Source organism: Mesoplodon bidens (assembly GCF_964165515.1).
Source record: "Mesoplodon bidens genome assembly, chromosome: 17".
In the NCBI taxonomy this organism is placed as follows: Eukaryota; Metazoa; Chordata; class Mammalia; order Artiodactyla; family Ziphiidae; genus Mesoplodon; species Mesoplodon bidens.
This window is the reverse complement of record NC_138174.1, coordinates 24,648,445-24,666,609: the sequence shown is the minus strand read 5'-3', so window position 1 is coordinate 24,666,609 and position 18,165 is coordinate 24,648,445. Positions and strand designations below refer to the sequence as shown.

The window sequence follows — 18,165 nt, the reverse complement described above, 5'->3', positions numbered from 1 at the left end:
GTGCTTAAGAGCACTCGCTCAGAAGACACATGAGCCAGCGTTCAAATACCAAACCTACTTTTACTTATTTACTACTGTCTGATTTGAGTAAGTGACTTAGTTTTCTCATCTATAAAAATCTCTTTATTACTATGCCTAAGTAAGGTAACATATGTTGTAAAAACTGAACACAAAGCTGAAATAGCTACATATTCAGACTGAAACTTTTTCCAGACCTGTGAGTACAGACTATGAAACTTACGTCACTGTTTTAGCAAAGACCCAGAAAGTTGAATTCAGTGAGAAAGGAGAATGTGGCTACCTGGAAAGACAGGCTTTAGTGACAGCACTGTGGAGATTGTCGTTAGGGTACTGTGACAGCCGACGAGAAATCCTCAACAGCTGTCTGGTAGAAAGGGATGCTGCCAATGACTGCGCCTACCAAAAGGCAAAGACAGGCTGTTAAGAGTCTTGTTTCAACTTGCTGAAAGTCCCTTTGGATGGGTATCATAGCAGAATTCATTGTTCCTAAGGACAAGGCCAAACTTAAAATAAATATGTACTGTTGATGAATTACAAATAAAATAAACAGAAACCAATTTACACTTAAAACATCCTTAAAGACATTTTTTTAAAATTCCATAAAAACTATTTATTAATTCAATTCAATTAAAGTACTGTGTATACATGATTTTTTTCGGGGGTGGGGGAGGAGGCTGGATGGAGGAAAGATGTTACATTGTACAGATTGAACCTGACTTACAAATAGCCCTTATGTACAATTAACTGTTTGTTCGTTTTTTTCCCCTGCTTACACAAAGCCAAACTGTTACCATGGACAGAAATACTTACAGTTTTAAGTAAATCTATGACTTCTGAAATAGAAAAAAGGAGTTGTGGACAATTTAGGCTTCTGATCATAGAGGTGTCAACCAGTTGTCCCTTGGGGGGCAGCTTACACTTTGGGATCCTTCTCTGACACTGGCAGAGTTATTTCCCATTGTGTTCTTCCTCTTCTCCAAATCCCATTCATAGAGCTGCTAGTATAGAACTCAGGACATGGTAAAGACCAATGAATATTTGTTGACTTGAATTTGAAATGGTCTCAGCAGGCAGCATAATGTAATAGTAAAGTTTATAAGCTTTGGAGTCAGACAAATCAGCCTTCCATTTACTAGCTGTGTGATGCTGGCAAGTTTCTTAATCTCTTGAAGCCCCAGTTTCCTCATCTTTAAAATGGCAATAATAATGCCTTCACTTTTCAGGTGTTATGAAGATTAAATTAGAAAATTATTCTAAAGCATTTAGCAGATGTTGGACACATATGGGTGCTCAGCAAATGGCAGCAAGTTTTTTTTGGTTTTTGTTTTTTGGCCGCGTTGGGTTTTCGTTGCAGTGCGCGGGCTTCTCACTGCAGCAGCTTCTCTTGTTGTGCAGCACAGGCTCTAGGCGCACAGGCTCTAGTTGGTGCACGTGGGCTCAGTAGTTGCAGCATGCGGGCCCTAGAGCACGCGAGCTTCAGTAGTTGTGGCACATGGGCTCAGTAGTTGCGGCACGCAGGCTCTAGGGTACGCGGGCTTCAGTAGTGGTGACACGTGGGCTCAGTAGTTGTGGCTTGTGGGCTTAGTTGCTCCACAGCATGTGGGATCTTCCCAGACCAGGGATTGAACCCATGGCTCCTGCGTTGGCAGGCAGATTCTCAACCACTGCGCCACCAGAGAAGTCCAGCAATTATTACTGAAAGCCAGCCACTTCAAAATGAAAAAAATCCAACAGAGGAAGGGAACGGGACCTACACATTAGTAGGAATCTAATGTATCAGATTATTATTGGCCTAATGTCTAACTAAGATCATCAGCATTAGAAGATAGTGGTTTTCACTGAAAATCAAGAGAAGAGGAGAACTTTTTAAGTAAACTGGTCCACTGGTGGTGGTGGGGGGAAGGCACAGAAGAGACCAAGGTGAAATGTCACAGTCTGACAAGGGCAATAAAGGGGCCCTGAGCACCAGAGGAAACAGAGAAGGAGACTCTATTAAATTAACCAAGGATTCAGAATGGATGGTAGGAGGATGCCAAAACTACACTAGTTGTTTGTTCCTTTTAACACTTCACTTAAGCCCACCTCTGTACATCCCAAGGAAGCAGAAAGTGAATTGGTTTCTCCTTTCTTGTGTATTTCACAGCTCCATGAGATGTTGGACTGCTGTTATTAGCATTATATTTCAGCTACAACACGAGTTAAACACTCCTTTGGGGACTAGATTAGCAGCATGACCACCATTTATGACATATCCTTTTTTCTATTAAAAAGCACATTCTAAGTTACAAAGAACTCATAAGCAAAACATTTGATTCAGACTTCTTCAACAAATTTGCATTCTAGACATGGAGACAATATTTAAATATAAGAAAGCATAAATTGCAATTCAAAACAGCATATAATTTAATGCAAAAATAAGTGGAGCACTTGACAAAACTGCTATAGGGGCTTAAAATGTTCAAATGGGTAGCAGAAATGCTATGAACAAAGGCACGAAAGCAACAGGAACGGAAATACAAGCAGAATGTGAGGAAACCAGCCCAGCTTTGCTAGAGGGTCCTGCTGGAAAGCTTGCTCCATAACATCAAAGACCCGTAAATCACATGTTGAGGAGTTTGGCCCTTCTCCTAAAGGCAATAGGACTTAGTAACATGATTTTAGAAAGACTAACCTGGCAGGAATATGCAAAGTAGTTTAAGGACAGAGAAAACTGAGACAGGAATCAGAAAGCTACTTCAGTTACCTACTTATGAAGAGAGAAAGTCCTACAGTAAGGTTACTGGCAATAAGAAGGGGGAGAAGGGATCAAACAAATGTTTCAAAGGACTTGGCAACTGATGGATATGAGAAAGAAGGACGGATGTGAGAAAGCAGGAAGAATTAAGGATAAGATTGTTTCAGCCACTACGATCTAAAGTATTAGAAGTTAAATATGAAAGCAATTCTCATCTTAATATTTGAAACCATGAAAAATTCCTACTTTAATCATGGAAAATGTATGACAAATGACTCCAACCAGAAGATTTTTATGACAAGAGTCCTATTAAACCATACAGTAACTTTCCAGGTTACAAAATTCTAACCTAATTCCAAACATGACACTGAATTCAGGCTTCACATTTCATTCCAGTGATCAGTAAGGACTTCTCATGAGTTTAAAAAATACCACACCAGGGCTTCCCTGGTGGCGCAGTGGTTGAGAGTCAGCCTGCCGATGCAGGGAACACGGGTGCGTGCCCCGGTCCGGGAAGATCCCACATGCCGGGGAGCGGCTGGGCCCGTGAGCCATGGCCGCTGAGCCTGCGCATCCGGAGCCTGTGCTCCGCAACGGGAGAGGCCACAACAGTGAGAGGCCCGCGTACCGAAAAAAAAAAAAAAAAAAAACCCACATCAGTTGATAATACCAAAATGCTTTGCAATAACATCCAGGACTAAATCAGAAAGAAGTTTAGGTTGAGCCACTTATGTGTTGAATAAAGGGTTTGCTATTTCTGTTCTCATATTATTATCAACTGAAAATTGAGAATGTACTTTTAATTTAAAAACCCTCATGTACTTAACACTTATAATATCAAATTTCTAACTGCAGTTTTATCTTGCAAAAAAAGGGTGAGGATGTGAGCACGTTCCCTTAGTTACCATGGTTATTCAGTTTAAGAGCACACCTCAAGGGTTGTCTTTTTGATTAACATGATTAATAATAGTAATTCAGCTTAAAAATATGAAAGGTCTTTTCAAAAATTATTAAAAATAAATTTTCTATTTTTCCTCTTAAAGAATTATTTCTTTTATGAAAATGTAACGTTCTCTGGGAGAGAAAACTCCAGGGAAATCTATTAATAAATTAATAATTAATTTATTCATGCACTCAGCAAACATTTGTTAATTTTCTAGTATGTGCCAGGCACCAGGATGGGAAATAGCTGGTGCAAGGACGCTCTGACCCTCCTTTGTCCCCCTGAAAGCAGGAAATGAATCTCCTATGAAAAAGATACCCTCCCTGTACCAGGAGGGTAGAAAGCATTCTTATCACCAGAAATAGGAAATTTAGGACTGAGAAGGCTATATAAACAAACCTTGTTTCTTCTTCACTTAATTACTACCCCAAGCCCAGACTTCTTTGTGTTGTCAGTTCTTCAGAATCTTATTGTTTCTTTGACTGAAAGGTATAAAAGCTACCTGCTTTGGTCACTTTTTGAGTTTCAGATTTTTATGGGGCTTCTGCATGTACAAAATTAAATTTGTTGTTTTTCTCCTATTAAACTGTCTCATGTCAATTTAATTATTAGGCTAGCCAAAGGACCTAGAACAAAAGAAGGCAAAAGTTTCCTGCCCCTATAACATCCCAAAATGTAAATACAATCCGAAATAGAGAATCAATGAGGAAGAAGAAGTTAGAAGCTGAAGATAAAGTTGTAGGCATTAACACAGAGGTGATACTTGAAGCCATAAGAATACATGAGATTGCTCAGCACAGGAGACAGAGAAGTAGACCCAAACCTCCTGGAATACCCAAGTACTCCCCTAAAGTTAAAAGTTGTTTTCTATGACACCAGCCATGAGGAGCTGGAAGAAATGTTAAAGTCATTGAAACAGTAAGATATATACATAGGAGAAAGCATAGCATAAGGGATAAATATATCAGCTTAAAAAATAGATTTTAAAGCACTGAACTCTAAGAATATAAAGCAGCAGCATGTCAACAACAGAAAATCCTATAGAAAACAACCCAGACTTACTGTTGGATCCTGTGTCTCTCTGAGTTTGTGTGTAAATGATAACAATTTGTCCAAAGCTTCCTGAGGCATATTTGGGACCTATTTTATAAGAGAATTAAGGAAAGAAAGAATAAATTGGGATATATGATCAATCAACCAGAAATTATGGCTACTTACCAAACAATATTAGAATTATAATTTTTGAAATCTCTGATTATAGGTATCATGTTTAACCTGCGGATAAATTTGCTTATTCATCTTCTCAGGAAACACTTCTGCCTCTGCTTTCTCTTTAAGAATCATGTGAAAAAGATGTGGTACATATATACAATTGAATACTCCTCAGCAACAAAAAGGAATGAAATAATGCCATTTGCAGCAACATGGATGCAACTAGAGATTACCATACTAAATGAAGTAAGTCAGAAAGAGAAAGACAAACACTAAATCTAAAATATGACACAAATGAACCTATCTATGAAACAGAAACAGAATCACAGACATAGAGAACAGACTTGCCAAAGGGGAGAAGGGTGGGAAAGGGATGGATTGGGAGTTTGGGATTAGCAGATGCAAACTGGCATATATAGAATGGATAAACAACAAGCTCCTTCTATATAGCACAGGGAACCATATTCAATATCCTGTGATAAACCATAACGAAAAAGAATGTGAAAAAGAATGTATATATATGTATAACTGAGTACCTTGCTGTACAGCAGTAATTAACACAATATTGTAAATCAACTATACTTCAATTAAAAAAAGAAAAAGAATCAGGTAATCAAAACCAGGCCACTCTTCGTTTACAATTACATCACTAGGACAAAACTGAAAGGAGCCTCTAACCAATTAAAAACTGGCATAGAGTGTACCCGTAAGAAACTTTTCATATATTATATCCTTTTTTCTTAGCTTCAACTCTAATTTAGACACTTTTCTTACTGAAACCAGACTCCTTCATTTAGTAGTAATCTTATATCTATGTCTACTAAGAGATGTAAGGTATCCTTGTATAAAGGGCAGATGCTCAAGCTGTCCATTTTTTCAAGGACTTTAAAACCACATACCTGGGGGGTGGGGAAAGGATGGATTGGGAGTTTGGGATTAGTAGATGTAAACTATTATACAGAGAATGGATAACAACAAGGTCCTACTGTATAGCACAGGGAGTTATATTCAATATCCTGTGATAAACCATGATGGAAAAGAACACGAAAAAGAATGTATATATATATGCATTACTGAATCACTTTGTTGTACAGTAGAAATTAACACAACATTGTAAATCAACTATACTTCATTAAAATAAATAAATAAAACAACCACATACCTGAGGGGCATGATCTATTTATCAATGAACTCTGAAGAACAGTTGCCCCAAAACATACACTGATTGCTTTTAAGTACACCAATTTAAAACTAATTAAATATGTATTTGTATCGAATAATAAGAAATGTTTACATAAATAATAACAAGTTTAAAATTTTAATTTAAAAAGAGCAGGAGTTGTTACAACAATGACTGGTATCACGTGACTATTTCAGAAATAAACTGCTCAGGGTTTCTTTGGGCATTTAAGTAATTGGAACTTTTAAAATTTGAAGCTCTATTCAGTACATATTCATTTATTCTTTAAATCAATCCTGTGATGTAAGAAGTAGTATCAGGGCTTCCCTGGTGGCACAGTGGTTGAGAGTCCGCCTGCCGATGCAGGGGACACGGGTTCGTGCCCCGGTCTGGGAGGATCCCACATGCCGCAGAGCGGCTGGGCCCGTGAGCCATGGCCGCTGAGCCTGCGCATCCGGAGCCTGTGCTCCACAACGGGAGAGGCCACAACAGTGAGAGGCCCGCATACCACAAAACAACAACAACAACAACAACAACAAAAGTAGTATCATCCCCATCTTCAGATGAAGAGCCTACAGTTGAGTAATTTACCCACGATCTAGAAGCTAATCAGTAGTGGATTTGACACTTAAAGGCAAGCTATTTGACTTTACAGCCTATGCCCTTATCCACAACCATGCTCATAAGACCTAAAATTCATTCATTCATTCTGATATTTCAAAGGGGATGAGCACATTTATGTAAAAAGTTAATTATTAGTGATCTAGAATAGTACTGTCCAATAGAACTCTCTATGATGATGGCAATGTTCTTTATCTATGCTCTCGGCCACTTGAAATAATACTGAGAAACTGAATTTTTGAATTTGATTTAATGTGGCTAGTGCTACTACACTGAATAGTGCAGCTCTAGAACTCCAAACATGCTAAACACAGTGCTTGGTTAAGGCAGACACTGCAATAATAGTTTACATACACTACAAGCCATAAGACAACTAATCAGTTAAGTATAGGATATATTACAATCCCGAGGGGACAAGGACTACTTAGTATTTTCTACAAAATCTAAGGAACTAAAATATATTTGGCCTCTCCTAATAGTAGGAACTTAAAATTTAGTCACCTTCGGCTGAATATAAAAGGAAAGGGAATCCCCAAACTGCTTCCACATGAGGAAAATGGAGAGATAGCCTACATTCATGGTTCTCAAAGTGTGGTCCCCAGACCAGCCCCTGTCAGCATCACCTGAGAACTTTAGAAGTGCAAATTCTCATGTTCCATCCCAGAACCACCAACTTGGCAATCTGTCATTTAACAAGCCCTCCAGATGATTTTGAAAAATGTTGACATCTGAGAACCATTTTATGAGGAAATCTGGAAATTAACAGTGAGAAAAAGCCCAAAATATCCAACTCTGCTCAAGCAGGTGTCACAAAGACCTTAAAAAGAGAACAGCTGAAGGCAACAGGCTAGAGCTGGCCTCACACTTACCATTTCCTTAATCACTTGGATTTCTTCACTTTTGACAAGTGGTTTCATGTAATGGAAAAAGAACATGGTTAAGAATTCTGGTCCCAGCCACTGCTGTGCCGTGCTTCCAGTAACAGGGGGTTCTGCTAAGGCAATGATTCTGAAGGAGGGGTGGACAGGAAAAATCGATCTAAAAGGAAAAAAAAATTTCAAAACATAACCTTTTATGTTAGAAATTAGGTCATGGTAGCTAAAGCCCAGGCAATAATAAGGCTGTACTACAGTTAAAGCTATTATCCAAAGAACAAGCTTTGAAAAAACAAGTCAGGACATTCTAAAAACCTAAGATTAAAACATAAGAAGAATCACCAAACATTAATATTTATGATGTACCACATCCACTGATGAAACTCCATCCCTGGTACAAACCAACGTTTTGGATATGTTGTTATACCTACGATAAATTTTCTCCATAGTCCCTTGAAACATAACCCCAAACAGTCCATATTCATTTCATAGGTCCCTTGTCTTTATTCAAAATCTCCTGTCTTGCAAGGAACCCACTCTATGTCAACCACAGAAATACCAAGAAGTATGATTCAGGATAAGAAGACTTTTTATAATATAGAAAATTTAAGGAGCATAAGGGATTGGACTAAAATTAAACTTTGGATTGGCAATAAGAATACTTAGGTCCTAAAAAGGTAGAGAAAAGTGAACTTCTATATAATTCACTCTTTTGTCATTTTATAGGAAACAATATGATTTTTAAAGGAATCTCTTTGATAAATCTCTGCTAGGGAATCTGAGGATGTAAATATTCTAGGACACACAGAGGAATAAAATAAGACTTCCCACGCTTTGTGAAATGACTTGAGTAGTTTTTGAAGAAGGAGCTAGAAACCCTTTATCATGATCTAATCATGAGTAATATCCTCAGTTCTTATCAATTTTCAAAATTGCAGTGCAAATAGACCTTTTGAGGGTTATATCATCCTTGCTGAGAAAGGAGAGATGAAACTCAAACACTTGTGAAGATCTTCAGAAAAACAAAAATAAAGGGACCTAAATGGCATTTCTTCATTGCCATTAACTGTTGTGGTAGAACTCAAGTTATGTGATTGGGCAGTGAGAATATCAGGAGATAGGACATGTGTAGAGAGAATCAAATAAATACTCTGAAGATTTCAGATAAGAAAAAGTCCTCCCAATAGAAAAGGTAGGTCCACTGAGTCCCTGACTGCATGATCTGTAATTTTAGGGGGTGACAGTATAATTTGTAAGTCAGGGAAAAGAAATTTTTAGAAATGGTTATATGAAAAGTCTGGATGAATTCCTAAAAGCTACCAAATACCATTTCATTTCTCTAGGTAGGAAAAAAAAAAAAAAGACTTCTTTTTCCCAAGCATGGCATGGGGATGATCTGTTCAAAGGAGTTGTTCTAGGAAAAGAGGAAAGGATAACAATACAGACAATGCCTGAAAGTCCTGAGGATAACACGATCACTCATGATTGCTAGTAATTAGACAGTTACCTAACAGAACCTGGACAGAGAAAATTCTATGATCTGAAAGCTAAAAGGAAAGGTTATTCCATTTTCCACTTCTGCTAAGCGATTTGCTATAATTCAGAAAAGTCTGCTTCATGACCTAGCAACAGATGTTGGATTCATCCTTAATCCTCTTCTCTCCTAGCTGGGACAAAAGAAGGTGGCAGAGACAGAGCCTGCTTATTTGTGCTTTGTTCAAAATTAAAGCTGCAAATGTAATTTTTTACTCAAGACAGTGAGGGATACTAGATTAGGGGATAAACAAAGCCAAAATCCAATAAGCAAGCCAAAAGAGGAAGTCCAATTTACACCTTAAACCAATAGGTCAGGAAAAGGTAACATAGCTAAGCTGTAAATTCAGGCCTAGAAGAATAATTAACATGAAAGCAAGCTAGGTGGTTTTAACGAATATAGGGGGATGGTTATTCCTTATGACATGCATTGTCTGTGGCTTGCTTTCTGGTACTGACTCTAGCAGGGTACCAAATGAGCTGGATAAAATTAAAGGGGGCAGGGGACTCCCTGGTGGTGCAGTGGTTGAGAGTCCGCCTGCCGTTGCAGGGGACATGGGTTTGTGCCCCGGTCCGGGAAGATCCCAGAAGCCGCGGAGCGGCTGGGCCCGTGAGCCATGGCCACTGAGCCTGAGCGTCCGGAGCCTGTGCTCCGCAATGGGAGAGGCCACAACAGTGAGAGGCCCGCGTACCGCAAAAAAAAAAAAAAAAAAAAATTTAAAGGGGGCAGTTTGTGAGACAGCTGTTGTGACAAGCAGAGAAGTGTATGCTGACAATAAAAACAGCCATCAAACTACTGAATAACAGGATGAGAAGGATCTTTTTGCTTGTTAGGATCTCCGCAAAGGCTTCCTTACATATAAATAGGTCCTATGGAAAGTCATTTCCTAATGAAGTTAGGTTCTCCAAGCCTGAAAGTTAGAGAGCAGAGTACGCCTGAGGATCAGCCATGTACTTTCAGGTGATCTGACATACTGGTGGGTAACACAAAGGCTGAAGCAGTGGTAAATAACTGAGAATTAGGAAATATGCACTATGAAAATTTAAAATCAAGGTTAACTTCAATTTTACTAGAATTTAACAACAAATAACAAGTGAAACTAAAGATATGGATTAACTTCAGATAAACAGATATTATCTCAAAAAGATTAAAAAATTTTAAAGCAAAAGATCTTTTACAAAGACCTAAAAAATTAAAATATTGCGGTCAATATGTTTGTTTGGGGGCATAAGTTTTTAGAGAGTAAAGTACTTTCCAATGCTTCTCAGCAAAAAAAAGGAATGAATTACTGATATACATAACAACATGGAATATCTCAAAATAATTATGTTGAGTGAAAGAAGGCAGATCCAAAAGAGTAATAAGTGTGTGATTCCATTTAGATAAATCTCTAGAAAATACAAGTTATATAGAATAACAGGAAGCAGATTCCTAGGGGTAGAAGAGGAGGTTGAGAAGGGGAGAGAGAGAGGGATTACAAAGGGGACCAAGGACACTTTGGGGATCGTAGATGGTCATTACATTGATTGTGGTGATGGTTTCATAGGTGGATAAAAAAGCCAACAATTATCAAACCGTATACTTTAAATATGCAGTTTTTAATATGTCAATTATACCTCAATAGAGCTTTAATAAAACAAAAAATTCAATACATTTCTATCTTTTGAAAGAAATTATATGCTACATGTTTGTCAAATGTGTTTATTAAGGAACTTGAAATAATAATATAGAAGGGTTTTATAAAGATATTAATCATGAACTGGAAGAGGATTTTGTAACTGGCCTTCCACACTATAATACTAATATTCCAACTCAGAACCTGTGGGTTATGCAGTCCTGTACACAGTCCATTTTTCTCCTTTATTGCAATGTAGCAAACTGCATGGACATATCTAACACATCTTTATACCACACAGTGTCTAGTGTGATGACAGATAGATGAGAGATAGATGGATGGATAGATAGATAGATAAATGTATTGCTGTTGTTAATAACCAACACTGCAAGAAAATTTTTGAAGACCTTGGTGGCAAGGACAAAACAAAGATAAGTGATGAGAACTGAGAATAATGGTTTCCCATTCAAAAGCAGAGCAGCTACTCTAAATCAGGTCTTGAATGAATTTTTGAGAGAAGGTTCATTCTTTTTTTTTTTTTTTAAATGTTGAGCCTTCTTTTAATTTATTTATTTTTATTTTTGGCTGTGCTGGGTCTTCGTTTTTGTGCGAGGGCTTTCTCTATTTGTGGCAAGCGGGGGCCACTCTTCATCGTGGTGCGCGGGCCTCTCACTGTCGTGGCCTCTCTTGTTGCGGAGCACAGGCTCCAGACGTGCAGGCTCAGTAGTTGTGGCTCACGGGCCTAGCTGCTCCGCAGCATGTGGGATCTTCCCAGACCAGAGCTTGAACCCATGTCCCCTGCATTAGCAGGCAGATTCTCAACCACTGCGCCACCAGGGAAGCCCAGAAGGTTCATTCTTGTATCAAATATGTGATACATTTGTGTATAAAAAAGACATAAGCAATACACACAATAATAAGTAATGAGATCCTTCAAAGGCACAGAGCTTAGAACTTTCCCTTGACCGTAAAAATGTTTAGCATTGTTTTTCAAAATTAGAATTTGCATACAGCGCTTTGTTTTGAAATCAAACACAAAGACTTGGGCATAAAATCCTAGATCTACCTTGAATTTTGTTAAAAATTTATACAGCCTAATTTTCTAGCAAAGAGATCCTGAAGTTTCTGGGGGAGGTAGGAGAGTACCTACCTCGAATGCTTGAATCGTAACTATCTTCAAACATGAGTAAGAGTAAAAGGGTCCAGGGAATGTAATGGATTGAGGATTGTGCCCAATGTCCACTTAAAGTTCACAACTGATTAATAAAAACTGGGAGATTATAAACTGTCTTCAATGTTTAATCACAATCAATAAAAATATTCAATAAAAATGCAAAAACATTAGAGCATATATAATTACAACTGAGACTAGGCCCTTAATCTTTATTTCTCCCCTGAGATAACCAGAAGCCTTATTTTTGGTAAAATAAACTATTAGCATTCATAGAAACTCTCACCCCCCTCATCTAGGCTCTGACCAACAGCAGGAAGGGACACATTTAGCAGCCTATAGTATTGTACTCCCCCTTTCCCCGAAGAAGTTTTCTCATCAAAGGAAGTAGTTCTATTTCGGTCCTTATTTCCTGTGAGAAATGCAGCCATGGTGTCTGGTGTGTGTGGCCATCATGTCATTTCTAACGACCACGTCCACAGTATTCCTGGCGTCTTGCGACAGAAGAAGGAAAGTCTCTAACATTTCTTAAGCTATTTCTAAGGGAACATTAGCTATGTCATTACCTGCAAAGAATACTAAGGAAACGATCAAGGTATATGATCTTGGTGAAGGATTAGACCCCAATGAAGGTAAGCAAAGGAGTCAAATATAATTGTATAGAAACTGGGTTTCATACTATGAAGCTGAAAGGCTTGGTAGCTCACTGCTAGTAGATTATTTATGAGACCCCATGTTATCAGTTTTGTCATTAAAAGCCAAAGTATTCCTAATTAGTAGGTTCATAAAAGGAAACATTGCTAGCTCAGAAAGTTATCTAAAACTAGATTAACAGAATTACTTTACCTTGAGTTTTCTAGAATTTATTCTAGGTTAAGATTTATTCATTTTTCAGAAACATTTACTAAGTGACCTACTATGTATCAGGTATTGTGACACTGGAAACAAAGAAGTGAAGTATAGAGCAAAACAGAGTCTGGCCAACATTAAAGTCCTAGGTTCCAGTTATTTCCTGAGGCCCAAGAGCATCCTTTCCCTTCCTTTGGACATGTGAGATATCCCAAAATTCCTTTTTGCAAGAATTTAAAGTTTTTCTTTTGTTGCTCTTACTTGTAGCTACAGGATTCCTGCCAAACACAAATATGAAAATTGTTCCTATCTGAAAGTCAAAAGGTATCTAAATTTATCAAACTGGGTCTAGAGGCAAAGAATCTTAATTCTGATTTCCTTTCATTCTACCTTTGACCTTTCTTCTATCTCAAAATTCCCCACAAAGAAACAAAGCATTAATAGCTGAGTTTACTTAAAGACGAAGACAAATAATAATCACTTTGCTGAACTTCAGTTCTGTGCTTAGGTACCGAATAAAAGGATAGACGACCTGGGTTATGAGTTTCTAATTTATACTTCAAATACGAATGCTAAGAGTGACATACTAGATATGGACACAATACAGGATCAACTCAGCTAGGTAATGGGTCATATAAGAACAACTCATGAAAAAAATTAATTTTCTCACAGGGTACAAATTTCCCATTTTTTATGCTATGCTATGTCCTTTTAGTCAAGCTGCCTGCTCTCTACCCAATGAACACAGCCTTGAAAGACATAGTCAAGTGGTTTAAAGGAAAAATCTAACCTTTTCAACCCTAAAAGAGCACATATTTATTCTCAGAAAGACAAAAATGGGCAACAAAATTAAAGCAAGGTTAACCAGGAAAAGGTAAAGAAATTTACTAACAATCCACATCATCGGAATGAGGCAGATTCTGTAATATGACTGTGTATAACAATAAAATAGAGAAAAACTGTTTACCATCATAAGAAAATAGTGTTTCTCAGGTTAAAAAAAGGGGGAGTGCTGATAAGGAAAGCAATTAGACTTTCAACTGGGAGAGATATTTCAGACAGAGAGGAGAATCCATTTTTAGACATCTCACCTCTGAAAAGTCAATAAAGTCCTGACAAAGTGACAGAATGTAAGAGAAAAAAGAAGGTCAGTCCAGAAGTTTCAATATCTAACTGATGAAAATTGCAGAAAGAAAGACCAGAGGAAATGGGGGACTGGTAGTGGAGAGAGATCTAGGATGACATGTACGCTACACATATGGAGAGCAACGAATCCAGATCAGGGCTAGTGAGAACATACCATGGAGAAAGATGAAATGGACAGAAGATGAAATTGATAGAATACCTGATGTGCCTGAATGTGCTGAGATGAGATTTAGACAACAGAGGAAATGTCTGGGATGAAAAAGTGATACACAAAAAATAAGATTGGGAAGAGGAGATCAAGGTGGCAGAGTAGGAGGAAGCTGAGCTCACCTCCCCCACAAACACGTCAAAAATACATCTACAGGTGGAGCAATTCTCACTGAAAACAAACTGGAGACTGGCAGAAAGACTCTTGTCTTTCCACACAGAGTTGGGTAGGAAGGGAAGAGAAGCGATCAGGTTGGGACCTATGCCCCTGAGAGGGGACACAGAAGAGAATGGGGATAACACAGGCTCAGAGATCCTCCCTGGGGAGTGAGCAGTTCAAAACATATATTAGGCACCTCAGTCCTGGGGTCTGACTCCGGGAAGACAAGCCCGCCTAGCTGGCTGGCAAACCAGTGGGACTTACAGGAGGGCTCTAAGAAACCTAGACTCTGCTTGTGAAGAAGGCAAACTCACTTGCTTACTCCCAGAAACAAGGTGGAGGAAGCAGATTGAAACTGCCTGGGGTTCTAGTTGGCTTCCAGAGACCAGCCCAGAGCCCATCCCAGCCAGCACTAAGCATCCGCTCCAGCCCTTCTAGCTCTAGCTCCACACTAGGGAGAAGCCTGCCTTTGCAGAGCAGAGTGCTTAGCTGCGGGGGATGGAGCTGGCTCAGATCCAGCACAACATCTGAATGGGGTGAGGGTGGCCATTACTGGTGTTCGTGAAGGTGCCACATCAGGAGCAGTCTAAAGATCTGACTGGTGTGCTGGGACCTCCCCAGCCCACATCCCAGCCCAAGCCAAGGGTATGCTCTGGCCCCTCTTGCTCCAGCGCTGCTCATCTCTAGGGCAAAGATGCTGTTGCTGGGAGTGGGGGAGGGAGCACACTTAGAGGGAATGGAACGAGCTCAGACCAGACCCTCAGGGCTTCTGCTCCAGCACGTTGGGACGCAACCCTGACTCCAGTAGGGCGCTGACAGCCACACAGAATAGGAGAAGTCCTGGGCCACACCTGGCTGTGGCTCTAGCCCCTCCATCTCCAGCCCCATCACTTAAAAAGGTGATGGCTGGGCTTCCCTGGTGGTGCAGTGGTTGAGAGTCCGCCTGCCGATGCAGGGGACACGGGTTCGTGCCCCGGTCTGGGAGGATCCCACATGTCACGGAGCGGCTGGGTCCGTGAGCCATGGCCGCTGAGCCTGTGCATCCGGAGACTGTGCTCCGCAGCAGGAGAGGCCACAACAGTGAGAGGCCCGTGTACCGGAAAAAAAAAAAAAAGATGGCTGCCAGCACACCCTAGGAAAAAATGTGACCCACGCTCACTTCCTATTCACCTCTCCCACCAAATCCACTGGGAACTGCATAGGATGCTCCCACACAAGGGCACCCCTTCAAGAATGGGATAGGTAACTGTTTTACCTAATTTCATAGTGACAGAGAAAGTTAAGTAAAATGAGAAGATAGAGGAATTTGTACCAAATGAAAGGATAAGGAAAAAAACCTGAAAAAACAACTAATGAACCATAAATTAAATATTTACCATATAAAGAGTTCAAAGCATTAGCAATAAGAATGCTAACTGAACTAAGCAAAAGAATAGATGAACACAGTAATAATTTTAGTAAGGAATTGGAAAATATAAAAAATAACCAGTCAGAGCTGAAGAATGCAATAACTGAAATGAAAAATACACTAGAAGGAATTAATGGCAGACTACGTGATACAGAAGAATGCATAAGTGATCTTAAAGACAGAATAATGGAAATCACCCAATCAGAGAAGCAAAAATAAAAAAAAATTTTTTTAATAAGAATGTTTTAAGGGACCTCTTGGACAACATCAAGTACACTAATATTCACATTATAGGTGACCCAGAAGAAGAAGAGGGAAAAAAGGGGTCAAAAACGAATTTGATAAAATTATGGCTGAAAAGTTCCTGAACCTGAAGAAGGAAACAGACATCCAGGTATAAGAAGCCTAGAGAGTCCCAAACAAGATGAACCCCAAAAGACTCACATCCAGACATATCATAATTAAAATGCCAAAAGTTAAAGACAGAATTCTAAACTCAGCAAGAGAAAAAGAGTCACATATAAGGGAACCCCCCTACAGCTATCATGTGATTTTTCTGTAGAAACTTTGCAGACAAGAAGGGAGTGGCGGCAGAGACCTTCAAGACGGCAGAGGAGTAAGACGCGGAGATCACCTTCCTCCCCACAATTACATCAGAAATACATCTGCATGTGGAACAACTCCTACAGAACACCTGCTGAACACTGGCAAAGACCTCAGACCTCCCAAAAGGCAAGAAACTCCCCACGTACCTGGGTAGGGCAAAAGAAAAAAGGAAAAACAGAGACAAAAGAATAGGGACGGGACCTGCACCTCTGGGAGGGAGCTGTGAAGGAGGAAAGGTTTCCACACACTAGGAAGCCCCTTCACTGGTGGAGACGCGGGGGGCGGGGGGAGCTTCGGAGCCACGGAGGAGAACACAGCCACAGGGGTGCAGAGGGCAAAGCGGAGAGATCCCCACACAGAGGATCGGTGCCGACCAGCACTCACTAGCCTGAGAGGTTTGTCTGCTCACCCGCCAGGGTGGGCAGGGGATGGGAGCTGAGGCTCGGGCTTCTGAGGTCAGATCCCAGGGAGAGGACTGGGGTTGGCGGCATGAACACAGCCTGAAGGGGTTAGCGTGCCACGGCTAGCCGGGAGGGAGTCTGGGAAAAAGTCTGGACCTGCCCAAGAGGCAAGAGACTTTTTCTTCCCTCTTTGTTTCCTGGTGCACAAGGAGAGGGGATTAAGAGCGCACCTTAAAGGAGCTTCAGAGACGGGCGCGAGCCGTGGCTAACAGTGTGGACCCCAGAGACGGGCGTGGGACGCTAAGGCTGCTGCTGCCGCCACCAAGAAGCCTGTGTGCGAGCACAGGTCACTCTCCACACCTCCCCTCCCGGGAGCCTGTGCAGCCCGCCACTGCCAGGGTCCCGGGATCCAGGGACAACTTCCCCGGAGAATGCACGGCGCCTCAGGCTGGTGCAACGTCACACCGGCCTCTGCCGCCGCAGGCTCGCCCGCACTCCGTACCCCTCCCTCCCCCAGGCCTGAGTGAGCCAGAGCCCCCGAATCAGCTGCTCCTTTAACCCCGTCCTGTCTGAGCGAAGAACAGACGCCCTCAGGCGGCCTACACACAGAGGCGGTTCCAAATCCAAAGCTGAACCCCAGGAGCTGTCCGAACAAAGAAGAGAAAGGGAAATTTCTCCCAGCAGCCTCAGAAGCAGCGGATTAAATCTCCACAATCAACTTGATGTACCTGCATCTGCAGAATACCTGAATAGACAACGAATCATCCCAAACTGAGGAGGTGGAGATTGGGAGCAACAGCATATATATTTTTTACCCTTTTTCTTTTTGTGAGTGTGTATGTGTAAGCTTCTGTGTGTGATTTTTGTCTGTATAGCTTTGCTTTTACCATTTGTCCTAGGGTTCTGTCTGTCCAATTTTTTTTATTACTTAAATTTTTTTTCTTAATATTTATTATTTTAATAACTTTATTTTATTTGATTTGATTTTATCTTCTTCTTTCTTTCTTTTTTTCCTCCCTTTTACTCTGAGCAGTGTAGATGGAAAGCTCTTGGTGCTCCAGCCAGGCGTCACGGCTGTGCCTCTGAGGTGGGAGAGCGAAATCAGGACACTGGTCCACAAGAGGCCTCCCAGCTCCACATAATATCAAACGGAGAAAATATCCCAGAGATCTCCATCTCAACACCAAGACCCAGCTCCACTCAACCACCAGCAAGCTACAGTGCTAGACACCCTATGCCAAACAACTAGCAAGACAGGAACACAAGCCCATTCATTAGGAGAGAGGCTGCCTAAAATCATAATAAGGTCACAGACACCCCAAAACACACCACCAGACGTGGAACTGCCCAGCAGAAAGACAAGATCCAGCCTCATCCACCAGAACACAGGCACTAGTCCCCTCCACCAGGAAGCCTACACAACCCACTGAACCAACATTAGCCACTGGGGACAGACACCAAAAATAATGGGAAGTACGAACC

At 40.6% G+C, this 18,165-nt stretch overlaps 1 protein-coding gene across 3 annotated transcripts in view; it reads right to left on the bottom strand.

Annotated features, from left to right (window-relative positions):
• VWA8 (von Willebrand factor A domain containing 8) overlaps positions 1-18,165 on the bottom strand; it is a 378,001-nt gene that overhangs the window by 232,671 nt on the left and 127,165 nt on the right. For all 3 annotated transcript variants that reach the window (XM_081214571.1, XM_081214572.1, XM_081214573.1), the window contains exons 15-17: positions 7,581-7,749; positions 4,761-4,838; positions 302-417 (exon numbers count right to left, since the gene is read on the bottom strand). In XM_081214571.1, coding sequence (XP_081070697.1) covers positions 302-417; positions 4,761-4,838; positions 7,581-7,749 — 363 coding nt within the window. The remainder of the gene's footprint in view (positions 1-301; positions 418-4,760; positions 4,839-7,580; positions 7,750-18,165) is intronic.